Here is a 20,552-nt window from a genome sequence, read left to right on the forward strand (position 1 = left end):
GTACTGGAGTGGTGGTGTTGGCTCCTCCACAACAACATTTGGTTCTTGTCCAACAGAAATATGTGTGGCACTTCAGCGCTGTGAGATCATTTCCTGCTCTTGGGTTTCCCTCTCCAGAGGGAGCTGCGCTGAAAGGAGATGTCTTCTCAGTAATATTCATACCCCAGGTGGTCATGCATTAATAGGATTATAGCTTTTGGGATTCTGAAAGCGTCGTGTTGGCATCCTACCACACAAAGTTATTATAACCGCTACCCGTGTGTAGGGGCTGATAAACTTTGTATTTGGTGATATAAGTAGCACATTTACAATTGTTCAAGCTAATTTAAATAAAAGGGGAACACACTAATTTCAGCAAACAATACAGATTCACAAAGAAAATAAAGCTTTAGAATAAAATACTAGAGATTCAACAATTAGAATATTTAACATTAAGTAATTTAGGTATCTTAAGTAAAAAAAAAAAAAGTGTGGCATTACTTTTTATTGCCATTTAATTTTATTTTTCATAATCACCTGAAACAGGAGTGCTAACATCCTTTAGTGTATGATACAGAACCTGAAATAATTTCAGCTCATTAGTGCACAAAACCCCTTGAACACCAGTGTGGTCTATTTTAATTTGTGTATACTTAAAATTATATGCCTATATACACACATATATATTTATATCCACATCTGTTTTATCCTGTTGCAAGTTATAGTTGATTTTATTCTTGAATTTCAGTAAGGATAAACTTCAGAAGAATCTGTAGATTGGCTTTAGTAGATTATGAAAACTCTGGCAGATGCATGGACAGGTGTCACAGCAATATAATTTGGTGTCTTCTCTTTGTGGATCACTGAGTGAGTGACTGCCTCTTGGCAAAGCCTTTTGCAGGTGTATTCTTTTGACTGGATAGCCAGGAACAATAGTAAAATCATCAAAGAGGGATAAGAAAGAGTAAACATGAAAACAAAGGTTTATGAAGGTGACATTTCTGAAGAGAATATCTATTTAAAGTAGAGTGTGTGTAGATGCTCACACTGTGCATGCACAGACCCCTACATACACATACACACATTAAAGAAATGTTTTCTTTCCTTGTGTTGTACCTGGATGCTTTAAAATTTTAAATTAAGAATAATAGAGGTGGTATGAGGATAGATGACATGAAGAATCAGGTGCTCAAAATATTGTACTAATTCCATCAGTGTCTTAAATTAACTGATTGGTCCTGTGTGTTGAAGTTGTAACATAGTGTAGCTTAGGACCTCAGTCCTGAAATAATATCAGTGTAGGAATTGGGAGGAATAATTTCAGCTTTATCCAGTAAATAATCACATACAGAGAATTGTTTCTATCAAATTGATGGAAATATTCCCTATAAATCTCCAAGGCTGCAGCTTTGTTGCCCTGGTGGACTGAAGAAGATGCCATGTAGAAAACACAAAACACCTGGGAAGAGAGCAAATAGTTCAAATCTGACACAGTAGCAGCCAATATATTTGAATACTCACACAATTTCTAGGAGTAAAATCAAATAAGAAGCATTTTCAGGTCAAGATGTTGCTCTACTTGTACTGGTAAATGAAACAGGATCAGAGAGCAAACCTGCATACTTGATTATTGATGATCCAGATTGCTCATACATATCCTGGCATGACTCTGGACTGTATAGTCTGTCATTTCTGGGCAAAGTTTGTGTGGGATTTTAGTGACAGCAGACACAGAGGGTGACTTCATGCTTTAAAAATGTCTCTGTGGGATGCAATACACTTCTCAAATTATTGCAGACACACTGAAACTGAAAAAGGGGGAAAAAATTAATAATTCTTTCTTTGGGACTTCACAGGCATCACAAGGGCTCCAGAGGAAACAAGATCCTGTTTTATTTCTTAAATTATGTGCAATAGGCATTTAACTGGTACTCACTGAGAATCATGCTTTTAAAACAACTCCAGCTTGACTCCAAAACTTATGAGAAAGAGCCCTGAAATCCGAATGCCTAGTCCATACTTGTTTCAGCTTAATTTAAATAAGCTGTGAGTTGAAGAATGGCATCTATTCAGGAAATTCTACTTTACTCTAAAAATATCCAGTTCAGCATTTCTCAGGGTAGGAGCAGATGCAGGAAAGTTTCCAGAAGAGTTGGTGCCTGTCTCTTGAGCAATTTAGGTAATTCCAGCTCAAGTGGAAATTAAGGTCCTGAATCTCCTCTCATGTCAGAACTGATCTGTGCATCTTTGGCTTTAGACACAGAGATAATTGAGGTGGTGTGTGTGTGTATGTAGAAAAGAAGACTATCTAGCCATGAAGATTTTAATAAGAAACAAATTAAAGAAAAAAAATTGAGAAAGGGAACTGAACCCTTCAGTGGGGGTTGTTTTGGAGTTTGGTTCATTTGTGTGTTTTATTGGCTGGTTTTTATCACAGGAGCAGGAAAAGTTTGATTTGCAGGTTTATAAAACTGTCAAAGGATGAATGTATTAAACATTTTTATATGAATCTCTGTTCTATATAATGCTATATATTCGTTAATAACTCTACTGTATGCACTTTTCTGCTGCCACCATAAAAAAAAATTGTCAGTGATTATTTTATAAGGATTTTCTGCTGGTTTTTCTTTTCAGCACTATGATTGCAGCAGTGAAGTGATTGTGAAGCTAATACTCTTTTCCTTCTTTCTTTAAATGAATATCACATCCTGAGCTAAACCTTTAGTCTGTTACCTTTTGATCTAATAATTAAGAGAAAGCTGAACAAGAGAAAAAAGACATTCTGCCAACACTTATGTGAGAATATTTAGCAGTGTAGATTTCATGTAAAGATGAGACATCTTCTTGGAATTAGTTGGTCCAAAGCAGAAAAAAAAAAAAAGTGGCAAAAATTAATACCTATTTTTAACTGAATTGTTTCTTCAAGGTTTTTGTAACTGGTGCCTCTTGTCATCAGGTCACCTTCGTACTGACCAGGCCTTGTAAGTTAGTAATCCATCCCTGCCAGTTTTGTACTTGGGTCTGCTTTGCTCATTATTTGGGTTTTTTGGGGGTTGCTTTTGTGTTTGTTTTTGATTTCTTGGTTGTTTTCCATTTGTCTTTGCATTTTTTGGTTTGTTTTGTTTCTGGCTTTGGTTTTGCTTGGGTTTTTTTTTTTTTGTTTTTTGGGGTTTTTTCTTTGCTTGGTAGTTTGGAGAGGGTTTTGTTGGGTTTTTTGATTTGTTTTTTTAATTCCCTTTTCCTCTCCCCTAATATGCTGTCATATTTAGAATGCCTGTGCCTTGGAAAGGGCATATTGACATATTAAAAGGAGCTAGTTGACATGAGGGGGCTTCCTCATTGCCCAGAGCTTTTAAGTTATTTGATCTTCTGTTCAGCATCTTTGGTCTGTTCTTGGAACATCTGTTCCCAAAATGCTGGCACAGTATGGCTTAGGAGGATTAAATATCTAATCACAATTGGTCTGCTCACCATGGTGTTACTCACAGGCCATCTCCAATTAAATTAAGTCTCCAATTAAGATGCTTCTCTCTTTTCTGCAATTTTCAAAAAAACCAACTTGAATAATTAAAGGAAAGCTGGCAAAAAGTAGCAGTGCTGATTTTGATAGCTCTCTTTTTTACACTATCTTAAGATAATTTGTTAGCAACAGAACTCTAGCATTGATGAATGCTGGGTTTGCTCTGTATATGAAAACCCTGAGTACCATTAATGCGGTGGATTTTTATATAAAATTCAAAATATCTCTTAATTTCTGCCATGTTAGTATGGAACTTTAGGGTTTTTTCCTGGAATTCTTTACCTAAATTATGTTTACCTTGATAAAAATCTTGGGTGATTTTTATGCACAGACTAGACAGCCAGATATAGGAAGCAATTGAAAGCCCCTCTTCATGACTTCCCCAAAAAAACTAATAAACAAACAAGGAAACCCACAAAAATTCAATCTTCAAACTAACAAATAAAAACCCCAAACCATCAAAAACAAATCACCTTCCTCTGAAAACTCTTTGACTTGAAATCACTTTTCAAATTGTTGCAAGCTAATATACTTCACTGAACAATTTTAGATTTAAAATATGCTGAAAACAGGATTACCTGCATAGTCAGAAATCGCCAAACCTGTAAATGCATTCTTACAACCTGTTACATCTAGGGACTTTCACAGCAGTCTCAGTAACCACTTTTTTTTCCCAACATCAGACTGTTTTCTCCACATTTGTATTGGGGAAATTTAACATTTTTTTACACAGGAGAAGCTTGCCCAGAGAAGCTGTGCATGGTCCCATCCAAGCTTCCAAGAAGCTGCCAAGTCCCATCCCTGGAAGTGTTCAAGGCCAGGTTGGACAGGACTTGGAGCAACCTGGTCTAGTGGGAAGTGTCCCTGCCCTTGGCAGGGGACATGGGTGAACTTTAATGTTCCTCCCAATCCAAGACGTTTTCTGATTGTTTTAGTGAGAGTATCATTTATCACTTTTGCCTCTCACAGAATTAGTAGGACGTTTTGTCCTTCCGTGCATCATGTAGGCTGGAAGTCTTGAAGAGCTTATCTGCCTTTAGCAGCGTACAAGATATGCTCTGGGAACAATTTTGGCAAACACAGTTGTGATATTTACTTTAACATAATATCAGTAGTATTAGTCATTGGAAATATTATTGCATGCTGACACCACAATAAACTTTTAGTTAAGTGCCTCCATTACACCGAAGCAAATTGAAACATAGAGAAGCTTCCCATAGGTGTTTTCTGCCCACAGTGTTTGATTGTTCTGCCAAAAATGGCTTAACTAATACATTTCAGAAATGTTTGCTTTGCTTTCCAGGAACTGCAGTGCCTCCCTGTGAGCAGAAATGCAGTCTCTTTGCTACCTCTCTTGTTACCAGCCTGGAAGCTGGAAAAAGAAAGCTTGTGACTGGTTGCTCTGGGGTCTAACAGACTGTGACTGCTCTGTGCCAGTGCCTCTGGCCAGGAGGGTTTCCTGGAATGTCTGAAAGTGACAGTTCTTCCCTCGTCTTGGGGGTTTTAAGATGTTACCCTCAATATGCCAATTCCAGTCTCACTCCTCTTGCTGAGGCTGTCGTAGTGTTCATATAAGCATTTTTGAGTTCAAACCGTGGTTTTTGTAGTCATGGAACAACCTGTGCCCCATCCAATCCATGCTGGGGACAGTCATGCATTTCAGGAGGATATTTGCTCACTGTATGACAATTGCAACCCATGGTTGTAGCAATGCTAATAGTTTTATGTATTAAGCATTCTAAGGTGATTATCTTGGAGAATGACAGTCAGACATGGGCTTTTGTTATGCTGTTTAGGTTAATTGACTATCTTTTGCTGATTTGACCTATTTTGAGCAGTGCAGGCCTGGTCTTTCAAGCATTGTCTTACAGGTGATTTTACTGATCATGTTGAAGATGCACATGTGAATTGTTAAAGAACAATTTTGTTTGTTTAAAAAGCATCGCGATATGCCACTTAAAACCAAAACAAACTCTTAACAAAAACACCAAACCTGACCTCCCTTGCGTCTCCCAGTAATAATAATGAAAAGTAATCTGTAGTTTTTCTGTGTCATGGTGACTAAATATACATTTACCATCTTACCTTTAAGGAGTTGTAGTAGCCAGAGCATAATTCTTTAACAAACATTTTTCTCCTTTGTGTTTCCAGAGGCAACAATTTTGAGCTATGATGGAAGTATGTTTATGAAAATCCAGCTTCCTGTTGTGATGCACACAGAGGCCGAAGATGTTTCTTTAAGGTTCAGGTCCCAGAGAGCTTATGGCATTTTAATGGCCACGACTTCCAGGGAATCTGCAGATACCCTTCGGTTAGAGCTGGATGCAGGACGAGTTAAGCTAACGGTCAACCTAGGTAACAACCTCTTCCTCCAAGAAATTAACATTTTCTTTACATTTTTTTTCTTTTTGCTTGCAAACATTTATGAAACAGCCTGTTTTAACATTAAAAGTAAACTGAGATGATATATAAGCACACATCAATGCGGCATTTGCATATGTACACAAATACACGACCATTATTACAATTTATTTTTGTTTTCTTTTGCGTTTTTGTAGTCTTTATTTAGTCTTAACATTACCCATCACAATATTTTTGTACTGTTGTGTATTCTAAAAAAAGAGGACAAGTTAATCAGTGGTAATTTTTTTGTTAAATTGTTTTTTTTTTTGATTGTGGAAGATTGGTCTCCCTCCACAATTTCTTCAGAATAATAATTTCACAATTTCAATGTGCAAAGAAACAACATATATATAGGTCAGCTCAGTTTTACCTCCGCCAATTAATCTATGACATGCAAATATATCAAAGACTTTCTGGTTTTAACACTGAAAATGTTGGAGTTAGATATTCCCACTGATTGATTTCTTGGTCTCCTTTTTTTAGGTGTCAAATCTATATTAAATCCATCTCCTCTTTTTTAAACAATTCTGTAGTGGTATTTTTGTAGTATCGAACAATAACACAACCCTTCAATGCCCAAAGACTGCGGCCCTCAGCAAACAGCCTTGTGAACACAGGAGGCACAAGCCCTTTTACAGAAAGAAAAAAAAAGAAAAATTTATTTCCTTGTTTAAAATATGATGGACAAAATGTCAGGTTATGATTCTCTGTAGTTTAAAAAAAACCAGTAAGTAAAGAAATAAAAGTGCTTCTATCATGCTTAAGTGGCAGAGTGGCATAAGAAGCTTCTGCCACGCTTAAGTGGCATGAATCCAAGTCAGGATCTGAAAGAGAGCAGGAGGAAAATGCCCATCCCATGCAGCTATTCCCATTCATGGGTATGCTTTTTTTAAAGAGAATTAAATAGGTTTTTTTGCTTTAGTCACAGATTTAGAAAGCACCAGTGGGGAGTGAGGGGTAAGAAAATAACCACCTGATCCTCCACTTCATCCAAGGGTCACTCACAGAAATGCTGCCCTGGTGTTTAGGGGTGAGGAGGAGCAAAGGGTGTTGTGATGACCCTTCCCTGCCTGTCCCCTCCTGCAGGGAGGCCAGGGTGGGAGGCTCTGAGTGCTTTCTGTAAAGGGGGTGTGCAGGTGCTGCTCCTCGGCTGTTTGCAACCACTTTTCTGATGCGGTTGACGACACATGACAAACTCAGCTATATGGAAACAAAATCTAGGTTTGATGGTATACATGTTCCTCAAAGGTGTAAACCCAGAGTAGCCGTACAAACCAAGTAGTGTGGTGTAGGGTTTGGGGTTTGTTTTTTTTTTTTTGTTTTGTTTGTGTTGTTTTTTTTTTTTAATATTTAATGAATGTAGGTAGCCCAGGAGAGGATCATGCAAAAATTAGGTTAATCACTTTATGTACAAAACACCAGACACCACCCTCTGCCTGCTTCTATAGTTCATGAAAGTCAATAAAAAGTAAATAAATCCATGCCCTAATAATATTGTTTCTTCCTCCAACACCCCCTTTCTTTTCCTTTATCTTTTTTTTTTTTTTTTGGTAAGGCAAAAAAATAATCTTAGAAAAGGATTCTCTTCCTTCTCTAATAAGTGTTTATAAATACGTGATTTTTTTTCTCTGTATTAATATAACTTTAAAGTAGTCACTGTTCATCTCTAAAATCCCTACATTAAGGACATGTAAACCCACAACCCCTTATTTCTTGGCCTGGGTGATGAGCTCTGTGTGTCAATCCTTAGCTTCTGAAGATGAGCCTTTGAGGTTATACTATCCACAAGTTGTCCAAGGTGTCTGATTGTGGCCTGGCCTGCTCTATGACCCATTGTGACGGAGCACTTTCTAATTGCGCTGAGAGAAATTACCTGTTCTTTCACAGATGGGGAGAAAGTTGCAGCCTGCCTCAGTTAAGCATCTTTGACTTTTAATCCTGACTTTCCACTTAGATTTGTCACCATGTAGCTTTGTTTGAAATTGGCCATTTTTACCCTATTTGTCGTTTCTATTGGTAAAGACTTCTCGCAGTATATCTGGGTTATAACACCATGTAAAGACTGATGATATGGAGTGGCCATATTTGCATGTGTCTGTCCCCGGAAGGGTGGACTGTGATTTTATTGGATGTCTGCAGCTATTACCTTGAAGGATAAATTTTCATTTTTCATCTATTCTTCCCCATCTAGACTGTATCAGGATTAACTGTAATTCCAGTAAGTGCCTATTCAAACTTTTTAAAATGTTATTCCACCATTGTAAAATGTGCAAACTAGAATGACAAAGATTGTGGACAGCTTGCAAGCATTTGATAATTTATTAATGAAATGTGATGATTAATTATCATTGTGTAAAAAGTCATCATATACTTTAGCACTTGTTTTTTGTCCTTCCCATAGGACATAACAATAACTAGAATATTAAAAAGGAAGCATTCTACAGGTTCTAAACAAGCTTAGAGGAAATTGTGCCTGTAGCACTGTGTTATTCTAGATGGGCTATTTTCTTTTTACAGTAGCCATAGAATTTTTTAACCAGCATTTCTGATAAGCTGTTACATTTTCCCCCCATGCCTTCCTTCTAATTTTCCTGACATTTGGCCTTCAACTTGTGGTTAGATTGTTGGAACATAACAGTTTTTACTACAAAACTTTCTATTTTACAATCCCCCTAGACAATTACCTGTATTTACCAGCTGGTTATAGCATAATTTGGTTTTGCTAAATCTTTGATTTATGGAAATGTGTTACATTGCAATAAGGGCATTATTAAGTCTGAGAATGACTGTATTTCTATGATGATTTTTTACACTTTAATTATGTTAAAAATCCTTGAATTGAACAATTTTTCTCTGTGATATGCATGTTTATGAAACAGAGGGAAACATTTGCCAGATGAATGGACTAAATTTTAACTTCTCTGATATTATTTGGATTAAGAGGCTATATTCTGAAAGGAGAAAAAGGACTGTGATTTTATTTTGAGTCTATGGAATTCCTGAATGGTGTCAACAAAATTATTGATAGTAAGTATGGTAGATTTGAGTTTTGGGTTGTTTTTCTTTTTCCCTTCATAACAGGTTTTGCAGGACAGAGGACTGGCTTTATGAAAATAGAAAAAAAAAAGCTAAACAACAAACTGCACAGGTTTAATTTGTATAGTTGGTAAGAGTTAAAAGATATTAACATAACATTCCTTAATAATTTTATAACCCATAAAGAAAAACAAGGATCTGAACTTATTCTTAACGTGTCATTTGCTAATACATTTTTTAATTAATAGATTTTACAAGACAAAAATACAGCATTTGTATTAAAAAGCAGAAAAATTTCCTGAGGCAAGTGTTTAATTTAACCTGTTCTTAAATTCAGAGGGACTTCAATACAATAAAGGAAATGCTTGTAATCACCAAGGCATAAAGAATATTGTCCTCAGATTAAAAAGAAAATAATAAGAAAGTAAAAAATTCTCACTTGCTAAAATATATAAAATCATGAAAAAATCTCAGAAGCATTTTCTTCTGCCACAGGACACTATTGTTTTCTACTAATGAAATCTCAATTAGAAAAAAACAAGTATAAAATAAGCAGCTTTTTGGGCAGAACTGTAATGAGAGTGTCTGCCTTTGGTAAATACCTTTTTTTCCCTAGGAAAAGCAATGTTGTTTTTGTTTCTTAACTTAATAAAATCAGAAAATCCATCTGAAAATAGAGTTACTAACATAAGGAAACCCCCAGAAATAAAGCCACAATATAACAGGTGTTTTCATTTTTTTATCTCCTTTGGATTAAATGATGTGTCAAAGATAAATTTAAATGGTTTCTAGGTTTCATTTTTAAGCAAGGTTTGGATCAAAAGAGAATCTGCAGACACAAATAAGCCTCCAATTAGAGGATGGCAAAGAGGAGCAATGTATCTACTGGATTGGATTAACACTTATAAGTTCTTGGTCTCATTCAGAAGCAACATAACCTCTTTACATAATATCCTTGGTATAAAATACTCATAAGTTATTTTTCTTTACAGTTTGTTTATAGTGGTTTTGTTGCTAGAAATGAACTTGGGTGATTAGTTCCATCTCCCTGTGGTGCTTGTGTGTACTCAGCAGGGTTTTGTGAGCTTTCAGTATGGTAAGTACTACAATGCTTTCTTGTCTGCACTGGAGTTTTTCAGCAATCAGATGTTTCATGAGCAATTTCTATATCCTAATTTTTAGATTATGGAGAATTATTGCTCCAAGCAGTCCTTAAAAATGCTTATTAGAAAATATAATGAGGTTTAGTGGGACACAATTTGTTTCAAAGCAACAGCACCCAGAACTGGAGTATTGAGCTGCTAAACACTGTGATAGTTGAGTGCCTCGCTTCTTTCTGCTGAGAGCTGGATATGTATCAATCCTGATTTTAGATTAATAGTAAATCTGGTTTTCATGTTTTAAAAAACCTTTTTGTTCAATTTCCTATTTCTGTTACTTAGAAATTAGTCCTGATAATACAAACTCAGTGTTGGGACTGAGAGTTATGTGTTATAACTAGCCTGGTAACAAAGTTAATGTCAGAATGAAAGTATCTGGTTTGAATTTGGAGAGACAACTAAAAAGAAAATCCAAAAATTTAAGCTGAACATCAACAAGCTTGAGAGAAGAAAAAGGAAAATGTGAATGTAAGCACCTTCTCCTGCTGTGAGCTATAAACCCAGGGAATAAAATACTGCACCTCTTCCTCCTCTCATTTTTTCCTGAAGCTTGTCTTCTGCTCACTGCAGATCAAATGAATAAGTGTTGGCTGACAGAGCTAAGATGATGGCAGCAACTTTTTCTACACATGGTCATCCCTTCGCCTTTAGCTGATGTCCTGTCTTGCAGAACAGATGGCATTTTGGGGTCCTTCTTGTTTGGAGGACAGAATGTTTTAAAAAAATTTAAAATGTTCATCAGGTATCAGATCACTACTGAACTTGTGTTTCATTAAAAATACATAGCATGCTAAATATTTTGTGCTAGGTTAGAAGATTGGTATGCCCATAAAACCATACATCACTGGAAATTCTGCCTCATATCAGTCAGGAAATACCATTGCTGAAATGCTGGGTTTGTACATCCTTAAACAACTTCTTTGTGTTCTTCAGAGCTACAAGTTTGTGAAATTAAATTGTCTATTAGGCAGTGAATTAAATGGTCCTTTTAAATTACAGGTACATGTAGGTCAATGCTGGGACAGACACCAGGAGAAAGGGAAAAACTTATTTGATGAACAGAAATAGCTGTTGTGATTTCCATATTAGTGCTCATAGGGGCCAGGACCTCATTTAAAAATACCACTGCAGTGAACTCTATTGTTTTAAATAATATGAATGTAACAGTATTTTTTGGCATTAATAATTCTGTAAAAAATAAGTTAATAGCTGTTAGAAGTCTTCTACATTACACACAGAATTGATAAACCGATCCTTAAAAATTGCCTAAGAATAAATTATATTAAAAATATATAAAATCCCCAAAATATTTCTCCCTTTCAATGAAGGAAGGAATTGTTACCCTTTAATTGCAAATTATCAAGCATAAATTATAAATAGCTGTGAACCCTATTGAACTGAATGGAATTTTTCCCTAGTATTTCTTAGAGACAGGAGTTCATCCCAATAAAATTTCCATTGCAGTTCAGTAGCAGTTTCTGAATGACTCGTGAACAAAAGTGAGGTGTGCTTTTCATGTTTTCATAGTTTTTCAAAATTCTCATATTTTTCACTGTTGTAACCTTAGAGGCTACGATTTTGACTTAAATTCCTTCTTTTTTTTTTTTCAGTTTTAATGATTCCAAAACATTAGTCTCTGAAAAAGTCCAGGTAGCCATAAAGGCTGCTATTTTTAATATTCAATATGCTTTTGTCACAGGTGTCTGCAATCTTACACATTATTTCATCTTTTGGGCTGTGAGTGCTTTATTATTATTTTATTGCTATCATTTCTGGAAATAAATTTTCTATATTTTTATATGAGTTAGCCAAGTAGGACTGTAAGTTTTTTAATTAACTGATATATTATACCACTGATAACGTTAATTGGTGACTAGCTGGCTCTCATTTCCCAGTCTGATACTTTTGTTCAATGTGAAAAAATACAGGACACATTTTTGAATGGTGCTGTGAAAGATTGCTCAGCTTGTGGCACACAGTGCAGGGGAGATTTAGGTCAGCTTTCTAATGCACGGGTTTGCTTCTGTAGGCAATAACTCACAGAGAAATGGCACTGAATTCGGTTATGCTCAAATGCAGGACTGTCAGAAGAAATGATTATGAATTGCAGGATGTCAGGGAGCAGAGAGTCCCATGGTAGTAAACGTGTACACAATTCCCCAGGGAATTTGTGAACCAGGTTTGCAAGCTTGTTATCTACCTCTATAAATTAGGAAGAGTTTCCTGGGCTTGCAAAGTTTTCTGTTTGCTTAGCAAAGTCCCCTTCAGTGGTTGTATTTACATGCACCCCTTGTTCTTGTGTCTATCTAGTTATTCATCCATTCTCCATATAATTTATTGTTCCTCTCATTTCATTTTCTCATGCCATTTCAATTCTCCACTCTTCTCTGTAGCCCTTAATCTTTTTTCCTTGTCTTGTATGTTTATCCTTTTAAAATTTCCTATTCTGCAGATGTGCACATTACAGATGATTAAGTTATTTTATTTGGAAGCATCTGTTACTGAAGCATTTCTTTCTTGTCAAAGCATCCTACAAATCCAGGGTACGACAAGGAGCTTTGTCAGATTATTGGTAAATAAGAAGAGAATTGTATCCATTAAAGAACCGGCAATGGTGTTCAATTACATTGTATTCTCAATGTGCACATGAATTTTAAGCAGCAGAAAATCTTACATGAAGACTATACATCCTTTTGAACTGCTGCCTGTAAAACTGCATTTTATTACAAAATCTTGCAATAAAAAAAATCTTGTTTATTGTACATCTTCAGCTATGCTCTTATGGATGTTCCTAAATCTTCCGTGATAAGCAAATCATTAATACATTTCCATATATTATTTTCCTACTATGGTAAAAAAAAGAATTATTGGAATTTATTACTTGCTCTCTTTTTTCCTGTTCTTGGCAGTAGAAAAATCATTAAAACGATTTTGTAGCTCCACCCAAAATGTAAGATTTTTTACTTGGCCTGTTTTCTTGCAGAGTGCTTATGAATTGCATGAGTTTTGATCTTTTCCTCATTAAGTGTGGCTGACAGCCTGGCAAAAATATGTAAAATAGTTTTACCATAGAGGACATGCAGCAAATCAGCAGGGTACTTTCTCTGTAAGTTCAGTCAGGAACTTCCCTCTGTTTGCAGCACAAAGTTTGAAATAATTATAAATAATTCTTTAAAAACTTTGCCTACACTTTGCAGATTTAGCATAGAAAGTCATTGGATTTCTACTCATTCAGCAATAACAGTTTAAAGGCCCCTTCTCACATAATCTCCTGAACAGGATCTGCTGCAATGCAACAAATCTGAAAACATACCTGGTCCTATTCAGTCAAATTCTGATTACAGTCCACTAGTTGCTAATAGACAGCATGGCAAAAATGGGAAAACTGCTGCTTTACTCAGAGACTCTCACTGCAGTCCTCAGTCCAGAAGCTGCACTGAGACCATCCTGTCTTGTTCCAGGCACTGTGTTTGCAACAAAGGTTGAAAGCATCTCAGCTTGAGAAGAAAGCTCAGGTTTGGAAGCAAAAGAGCCTGCCTGTATAAATACAATCAGAAGGGCTGAAGTCATTAAGGGACAGCAGATAATTTATTCTGAACAGCCACAGCAGCCAGTTATGAGAGGTATCTCTAATTTCTTTCTCTGTTAAATATAGAGTAGAAAGAAGTGGTGCTGTACAGGTTATCCCCTGTGAGCCCAACACATTAATTGGCTCACTGGGGCAGTGACTGCAAAGCCATTCACCTCTTCCTGCAGTTTGCTTGCCCACCCGCTCTGGAGAAAAGTAGTGGCTGTTCCTTGAATGGTAGGAGAGTAAAGTGAACCAGCGGGGCCATTTCTGGTCATTTTTCAAAAGTTTGCATACCATTCTTTAGTTTTTGTGTTGCAGAATTTCATCTTTCTCTAAAAAAAACCTTTGTCATTTGCTTTAAAAATTGTGTTCTTCTGTCTTCCTGTCTGCTGGTCCTGCTCTTACATGGTCCGTTGCTTTGCTGCCAGCACAAAAGGTTCAAATGTCTATGTGAGGAATTTAACTAAAGTGATCCATTAACAAAATTGTTAATTTTGACTTGCTGCAGTTTTCTGACACCTGTTGTAGAATAAAACAGGAAGAGGGGGAGGCAGGATGTTGCAGGGACAGTAGAAAAGCAACCTCTAGTCGAAAGAGTGCATTGCTTTTTTCAGCAACACAGATTTCTGCTATCCCAAAATGAATTCATCCGGCCTACATCTAAGCACCAACATCCCGGAAAAGTGCATGTTATGTACAGAAAGGCAGAAACATCACTTCTTGAATGTGGAATGCTTAATCTATGATAATTAAAGTGATATTTCAGACAACTGAAGGGAAATGCTGGTAAAGGATTCTGGCTAAACATGTGCACCTTCAGTTATGTACATCACAATTATTCTCTTCTGAATTAGGTTTATAAAACAAGCTGGATGTTGAACCAAGGAAATTTTAGGGGATCTCATCACGAGGAAAAGCCATTGAGCCTCACAAAGAGGATGTGTATTAGGAGGTGCCAGCTAAGGGGATCCTGTGCTTTTGGGCCATTCACATAAGATAATAAAGGCCTGAAATAAATTTTATTTTGTGGCTTTTTGGGAAATTTGACATGGATGTCATTTGGCTTGAGGGAGCGCTCTGAGAAGTAAACAATGAATTCAAGAATGAGTTCTCTCACTTAGTGGGTGACTGAGAAAATCAGTCTTGTGATATACTGATTTCTCATCTCAAGCCTATGTTTTAGTTAGCACAGGAATTTTGCAGGGAAATGCTCAAGTTATCTAAAAAGCTTCCATTTTTACCCCTTCCTTTCCAGTTGTAGTTGTTAAGAAATTTCAAACTAATAAAGAGAATAAGAAAACTTGAATCAACTAGCTTACTATGAAGAAATCTAAAAGAGTCTTGCACATATAATTTTTCAAAGCCAGTGGTAAGGACCCTGCCTGAGTCTGCTTAGCTGCTGCATGGGAGACAATCACATTAACAGCAAAAAAAGCTCAAACCTTCATTAAAGTGAAAATAAAGGCTTTATATATGCTGGCTGACCATTTAAGGGTCTATGATATTTGATTTCTCCCTGACCAAGCCTTCAGGGTTGGCTGCTGGGGACTGAGGGCTTTGCCCTATCAGTGCTTTCAGCCTACATGAAGGACAGCAATAAAATTTATGTGCCTGCATTCTACTTGTTCCTTATAAAATTCCATCTATGTTTGTTCTTCCTTAGCTAACAGAGGAGCAAATTGCCATTAGTCTCCTGGCAGGCTGTCAGTAAAATATTATTTCAAGTCCTCTTACTAGAAAACCGATGGTTTTTTGTGTGTATGCTTCTTTCCTGTCTTTTCACCTCTTCATCCATGTTACTTTTGTCTTTTTAAGTCACACATTCTACTCATGGTACTTTAAAGATAAACCTGGTTTAACAGGGTCCTCACTAATCACACATACAATAACAATATAACTGTGGCTTTCTCAAGGCACAGTGGTGTGATCTGCAATGGCAACAGTAAAAGCTTAAACAGAAGGCTATTTATGTAAATTTGAAAATTAGTTGCCCTATTTGCTGGTGAAAAATAATTATTTTAACATTCAGGTAAAGACTTTTTTTAGCACTCCCACTTGAATTTTTTTCAGAAACTCCTTTAAGATTGCTGAGAATAGACTTTCCATTTGTGATATTGCAGTGTATACTTTAATTTTTGCCATGCCAGATGTAGATAGCTGTCAGTTTGGGGGATATATGGGGCTATCTGAGTCAGGGCCACGGTGTGGTCCTGTATCAATGGACTCTGAGCTCTGGAATGCTGCAAATTTTCACAAGCAAAGCCCAAGGGAACAGCCTGAATTGGGATGAGTTGTTCCCTCTGATCTCTGAAAGGGGAGCAGCGAGCAGGAGATCCTCTAAGACACTAAACATGACAAGAGGACTCTTGGAGGGTAGGAAAGCAGAGACTGCTGCAAGCATGTAGCCTCTCATGTTACCAACAGGGACAAAGCAGCCTCCAGGATGTGCTGGGTCTGTAAGAATAGGCTGTCTTGAATTAACAAATCCTGATTTATATGCGAGGGAGCGATGTGTGTCTAGCTCATACTGGTCCTGGCAAATCTTTCATAAAAGGAATTTTCAGAAGAAGTAGACTAGGCCTTTTAAATATTTTAATGGGAAGAAGCACTTGAAAGTAAGTTTTTCATGTATAGCAGGTTCTAAATTTCTCTTATTTTACTTTTATGTTTTCTTCCTTTAGCTTTTGAGAAGCAAGATGCCTTAATCACATTTCAGGACTGGTGATTTAAATTATCCTCACAATTTTTTTTCCATGACAGAAAGTGGGTGTTACAGACAAATCTTGCAGGGATAATAAGGACTCCTGTTCTAATCAGTAATAGCAAAGGAATTGCATAATATTTTCTTCTGGGGAAGAATATATAAAAGCTAATGCAATGTCATTCATATCAGTGAACTGGGCTGCCATGGCAGTCATTGCACAGTGAAGCTCTGCTCCCACCTGTTCTCACAGGAATCTCTGCTATCATATTCATGAGTGATTGAAGATGAACACTGAGATGATATTATTTGCAAATGCAAGGGGATTATTTAAGAAAATCAAATGAAATATCATGCTTGAGTATTTTCTGAGGGGCTCCAAAATGCTGAATGACTGGTTAAGTGGTAGGTGGAATTAAACAGCAATACACACAAGGTAATTCATGCTAGAAAAAAAGTCACCTTAATGATGCCAGCTCAGAAATGGAGTGTGGTGGCACTGAGCTGAGGAAATTGTGCAGCCATTGTAAATAGTTCTCATAAAACAGTTCAGTGCTCAAAGTGGCCAGAAATCCCAGTGGATGGGAGTAGCTGGGGGGAGAGGAGGTAAAACCAGAAGAGAAAGCAGCATTGTGCTGTTATGCAGTCATGGTTTATCCCCTTCCTGAGTACTCCATGTGTGTTCAGTTCCAATTCCTCATGATTAACTTAAATGGGGAAAACACAGGTCACTGCAGCAGGGAGGATTACAAGTATGGATTAGCTTTCCTACATGGGGCAGCTAGGCATGCTAGGGAAAAAAAATACCTGAGAGAATATGAATGTTTTTTTATAAATATATGATTGTACAGCCATAAGAAGCAGCAGGAGGTTAATAAATTGATTTTTTTAAATGAAATGGAAATACATCAAGAACTTTCTGATATAAGGCTGTTTCTGCAGCTCCAGAAGTCCCAAACATGGCCATTACTGGAAGCTGTGACTGTATTAGAGCAGTAATTGCTTTTCAGCGCTGCTCTTGAAAGCACAGTGCTGAACTAGCTGGTCTTATGTGCCATTTCCCAGCTCAATTTGCAACTTCTTTCCCTAATTATTTCATCACTAGTTTATACCGTGTATTGAGAGCAACAGGAAATTGCTAGAGAAAGTAATCACAGACTCAGAAACACTAGGCTGAAAAAAATTATAAATCTATCATCAACTATGTTGTATACAGTCATTCTAAACTTTGTAATCAGATTCCATGAAAATTAGAGTGTTAAGACACAGATGGCAGCAGATGACACAAGCCAATATTTCAACAATTTCTCAAAAAACCTTCTTGATTAACTGACAAATCAAGTTGAATTAGGGTAAGCCATTAATTAAGATGGCTCTTTTATATTCACTAGACATTGTGAATTTTTTTTTAAATTTAATAATAAGAGCTTTCTTGCCAGAAATTTTGGTCTGTGGCTTCTTAGAAAAGAAATTAATTGTTGGCATTCCATATTAAGAAAAAATAACAGTAACTCAGCATTGGCAAGTTGATGATATTTCTAAATTTAAATACAGATTAAAAATACTATCAGTCTTCATGTAAAAACACCTTTATTTCCTTTTTCTGCTTTTGTTTCTTAGGACTCTGTTTCTAAGATATAATGCTCTTGAGAGGAATACTTATTAATATGTTTGCAGAAAACATTTAGAAGTGCTTATAAATTAAAATTCTATGGAGAAACACTCCAGTCTTTCTATTGTGATACTACAGTCTAAAGACTTATTTGCAGGGAATGGAAAATTAGTTGGTTATTTTATTCCAAAAAAAATCTGTGTAAAAAGATACTAAGATCATTAGTAGTTTAGTTCAGAAAGCATTTAAATCTATTAAGTGAATAGGTATTTTTCCAAAAACAAAGCCATAGCAATTCAGTGGTGCTGTGTTATCTCCAGAACTTTTCAAGGAAAACCAGCCAAACTGCCATCTCTCTGCAGGTGGATACTGCTTTTCTGATCAGCACAACACATGCTCACAGCTGTCATTCTGTCCTAATATACACTTGTCAGGAACTCATCATAGAATAAGTGTTTGGGATTTTTTTTTAATAGGATGGACATGCATTTGGTGGGAAATAGGGAAAGCGGAAAGAGAGTCAAAGAGAGTGAAAATGGAATGGGGTGTCTGGTTCTCTCTAGCACAGCCAGTGAGCATTGCAGCAGGTCTGGCATATGTTGAGGGGAATTGCCAAGTTTCTGTCTGTCCCTCTCATATTAATAGATACTACTTCTAAATGATCAAAAAAAGTGCAACTAATTTCAGTGAGAGTCAGATCTGATCCTATTTCTCAGCTTTGTCTGATAAGGAGAGACAAGTTGCTTAGGAAATGTTTGGCTCCCTCTTCTTCAATCAAAGAAAAAAAAAAAGAATATAGTGCCAAACTAAAATTTTGCATAAATCAAAATTGATGCATTTCTATATTTGTTCTGCTGGAAGTCTGGAATACATCCCTGGCAAGGAATTATCTTACTCTTTCAGCACTAAGATCAGGGAAATCTGATTAGAGTCAGTACAGAACAGCACATGGGCATGGAGCTTTTGTCCTTTTCATATGTAGCACAGAAATTGAGTTGTCCACCAATTTGCATAAATACAAGTTCACAGAATCTGGTTTCTGAGTCATCTGTGGCATTTTGATGGCCCCTCCTTTACTGTATCGGCAAAAACCTTTGTGTAAGTATGTATTAGTTTTACTAATGGCTCCCCGGCTGTTTCAGAAAGGTGCCTCATTTATCCTTGCTTCACTCCTCTGCAGCAAGGCATCATTTCATAAGTTCAGTCTTGATGAAGGAGCCTAGCAAGACCTCAGCTACAACATTATTCTTCATTAATGTTATAAGAACAGTAATTCATTTCTCAATGTGCTTTTTTTGAAGAGTTGATAACGTTAAAAACATCTACCCAGTGCATGTCACTGATGAGCAGTTACTTATATTAAAAGCACTTACTCTGTATCTAGCACATTTTGCATTTATGTCTATTAAAATGCATGAAACATCTATCATAACATTTTAAGCACTCAGTAGCTTATTACTGGAACCACATAACTGCTTCCTTATTATCTCTTCTCGACAATAACTTTAATGGATCATATTCAGGTAGCTGTTGAAATTTCCATCCAAGCACATTATTTTTTTGGATGACATGTCAAGAGGTTAACTTATGCTCCCTTCCAGCTGATTTCTAGGCCTCAATCCATCAGACAAGTCACTTCAAAGGAGATGTTGCTCTGTTGAGCTGAGACATCAAGATAAAGTTGGCTTTCTGAGATGCAGTCCCCTTTGGGAAGTCTGCAAGGAATTCTTCAGCAGTTACTTATCTAGGCAGTCTTGAAGCAACAAGACACAAGATGAAGACCAAGACATGGAATGAGAAAAATCAGTTAAAGGAAAAAGGGAGCTGTGGTTCATGTAGCTTATACTAATTCTTTGGTATTATTTCTCATTCATTTTATATTCTGTGAGATTTTCCTCCAGGGAGTGAAGTGCATGTATGTAGAAATAAAATATCATTAGTTAACAGTTCCTCTCTGACTCTGCAAATTAAGGCATTTCTCACTAGTAGTAAAATCTGTCTGGAAAAGAAAGCTCAAATAGGTAAGTCAACAATTCCATCTTTCACTTACATGCCATGAACTGTTTATATATGACTTTTGGAAATTGGATCAGAAGTGAAAAATAGCAACCATGCTCGCTGCCATTGAAGGAGTTACAGTTTTACCAAAATTTAAGCACGATTGTTGAATATTGGAGAAAATTACCTGCTGAACTTTTGTTGCGGTTGCTGGTATACTTTGAACTGTCTCTGCAGTTTTTGCTGTGTAACATTTCAGCAGCTTGAAAACAAGTCTGCTGTCTCCTGGGAGGAAAGGACCACACCGTTTGCTCTGGAGAGAAGTTTTCTCACATCTCCAGCTAGCAGGAGACAGCTGCCACCACCACTGACATGATACAAGACACTTAGGAACCCAGCTGAGGAGCTAATTGGCTGTGAATAAGAGCAGCACTACCTCTGAAAGTCAGCAACACGGATTCTTGATTCCCTAAAATTGCCATAAATCAAGATACAGAGCACACCTTAAGAGAGTGCAAGTAGGCACTTCTGTCAAGAGGCTTACATGTTTTGTTACATAAAAAATTGTCACT

General features: G+C 36.7%; 1 protein-coding gene across 32 annotated transcripts in view; it reads left to right on the forward strand.

The window, feature by feature from the left end:
• NRXN1 (neurexin 1) overlaps nucleotides 1-20,552 on the forward strand; it is a 675,546-nt gene that overhangs the window by 282,104 nt on the left and 372,890 nt on the right. For 23 of the 32 annotated variants that reach the window (XM_030946729.1, XM_030946748.1, XM_030946751.1 and 20 more), the window contains 2 exons: nucleotides 5,651-5,854; nucleotides 8,094-8,120. In XM_030946729.1, coding sequence (XP_030802589.1) covers nucleotides 5,651-5,854; nucleotides 8,094-8,120 — 231 coding nt within the window. The remainder of the gene's footprint in view (nucleotides 1-5,650; nucleotides 5,855-8,093; nucleotides 8,121-20,552) is intronic. The other 9 variants (XM_030946735.1, XM_030946744.1, XM_030946753.1 and 6 more) reach the window with 1 other exon arrangement.

Source organism: Camarhynchus parvulus, chromosome 3 (assembly GCF_901933205.1).
Source record: "Camarhynchus parvulus chromosome 3, STF_HiC, whole genome shotgun sequence".
In the NCBI taxonomy this organism is placed as follows: Eukaryota; Metazoa; Chordata; class Aves; order Passeriformes; family Thraupidae; genus Camarhynchus; species Camarhynchus parvulus.